The 1,978-nt window shown below is 58.5% G+C and overlaps 1 protein-coding gene across 1 annotated transcript in view; it reads right to left on the bottom strand.

The window, feature by feature from the left end:
• The window catches only part of LOC104491421 (BPI fold-containing family B member 4-like), a 15,337-nt gene that overhangs the window by 11,127 nt on the left and 2,232 nt on the right, over positions 1–1,978 (bottom strand). Inside the window, 5 exon segments of the mRNA XM_010133846.1 lie at positions 4–71; positions 441–722; positions 811–864; positions 1,006–1,218; positions 1,834–1,913. Of these exon segments, the coding sequence (XP_010132148.1) occupies positions 4–71; positions 441–722; positions 811–864; positions 1,006–1,218; positions 1,834–1,913 (697 nt within the window).

Genomic DNA, 1,978 nt, shown 5'->3' with positions numbered 1-1,978 from the left:
GACCTGTCGAGAGCCAGGGAGGTTTGCAGTTTGCCGTTGGAAACCGAAGAGGTGATGTCCAGAACGATGTCCTGAAATTGGAACAAGGGAAGGAATGAGGTTATTTCCCTTTGAAAAGAAAACCCAGTGTGTTTGTGAACAACCCACTCTGAGACAAAACACCTGTCTGTGCCGAGAAATCACTGTTTTTGACAGATGGCATCTTGTATCTCTCTCCCCAGTGTTCTCCCTTCCCAGTTTGATTTGTTTTACTCCTTAAACATTTCACCAGCACTTGGTTAGGAGCGTTTTTAAAGGACACCGCTTTGAAGATGTAGGAAATTCCCCAGTACAAGTACGACACGGCCGAGGGCAGGACAAGCCGAGGGGATGCTGGAGAACAGCCAGCCTCACCCGTTACCCCATGAGGCCAGAGGTCGCCTCCCCCAGGACCCACTCACCGTGTCGAGGGAGAAGAGGGAGGACCGCAGGGCAGGACTGATGACATCAATGGAGGCTTTGAGGGTGGCGGTGGCTCTTCCACCCCTCAAGGCCAGCACTGGCTCGTTGGCCACCCGCACGTGCAGCTCCAGCGGCAGAGAACCGGGGAGGATCCTGGCGAGCTGCACGGGGCAGGGCGAGCTCAGGACAAGGGGTCTTCCGCCCCCCATGGCCAGCCCTGGCTCGTTGGCCACCCGCACGTGCAGCTCCAGCGGCAGAGAACCGGGGAGGATCCTGGCGAGCTGCACGGGGCAGGGAGAGCTCAGGACAAGGGGGTCTTGGTGTGGCTGGAGGTGTTGGGGGTCAATGCACACAAAGGAGGTGGCTGACCTGGGGGATGGACTGGGTGAGGGCAGACGTGGACAGTGGGAAGCTGTCAGACACCTGCGGGAACAGCAACAGCAGCGCTGGTGGCCAGGAGGATTTGTGCAAAGCCCTCGGTGGGCTTAGCCAGACACCACGAACACACACAAGCACAGGAGGGTGAGCACCCTTGTGTCACCCAAGAGTGACCAGGACCCTGACCTGGCTTTGTAAATGGGCGTCATGACTGGCCATCGCGTTGGTGATGTTGAGGTTGAAGGCTCCCTGCTCCTGGACCTGCTCCAGCAGGGTGCTGAGGCTGCGCTGGGATAGGGTGAGAAGTGGCGGGCGGCCAGTGGACAGCAGCAGGGTGGCAGGAAGAGACAGTTCCTGTGTGGAGGTCACCACTCCACCCTCCTCATCCCCAACACGGAGCTGCAGGAGACAGATTAGGGGAGGAGGGACATTGGCGGGTTTCAGGGGACTGTGGCCACAGCAGGCACCCTGCCCACCCCTGCACCTCTGGGGGAGGCTCACAAGGGGTTAATTGACATGTCAATCAGCCTGTGGCCTCTTCAGACTGTTCTAGCATAGGCAACAGCTGCATCTGCTACAGCTTTCCCTTCAAAACCCTCTCGCATCTTCTGATGGGAAAGACGCGTGGCCGCTATTGCCAGCCCTGTTGTGTCCCTGTCCGTTACCCACCGCACTCTTACAAACCCCGGACAGGCGGAACCTGCCCATGAGCAGGGACCGCTGCTCCTGGGAACACTGAGCTTTTCTGACTCACAACCATGAGTGCTGTAATTACGCTTAATTAAGCAGTGTCAATCTGGCTCGTGCTGCCCTCAAGGATTAGCAAGTGAAGAGTAAGGTAGAGAGAGACCCAGTGGTGCCACTGGCGCGGCCATGGCTGGACCATGCTCAGCAGCATCTTCCAGCAAATGCGTTCCTGAAGAGAGCTGGAGGAAGAGGAGCCTTCGACAAGTGGCCACCACGTCCCCTGAACTACCCAACTCACCCAGGGCTGGGGGAAGCGGCAGCACTTACCTTCAGATCCATCTGGATGGTGTCGCTGCTGAGGATGGAGAAGGGGGGCAGGTCTCCCAGAGCCCCCAGCGGGAACGCGGCTGCGGGACATAGGGAGGAAAAAGTCTAAGCTGCCATGAGAGGGGGATGCTGCCACACCCCATGG

Source organism: Buceros rhinoceros, unplaced genomic scaffold, assembly GCF_000710305.1.
Source record: "Buceros rhinoceros silvestris isolate BGI_N320 unplaced genomic scaffold, ASM71030v1 scaffold22773, whole genome shotgun sequence".
Taxonomy (NCBI): Eukaryota; Metazoa; Chordata; class Aves; order Bucerotiformes; family Bucerotidae; genus Buceros; species Buceros rhinoceros.
The sequence above is the reverse complement of the archived record's forward strand: the minus strand, read 5'-3'. Positions and strand labels throughout refer to the sequence as shown.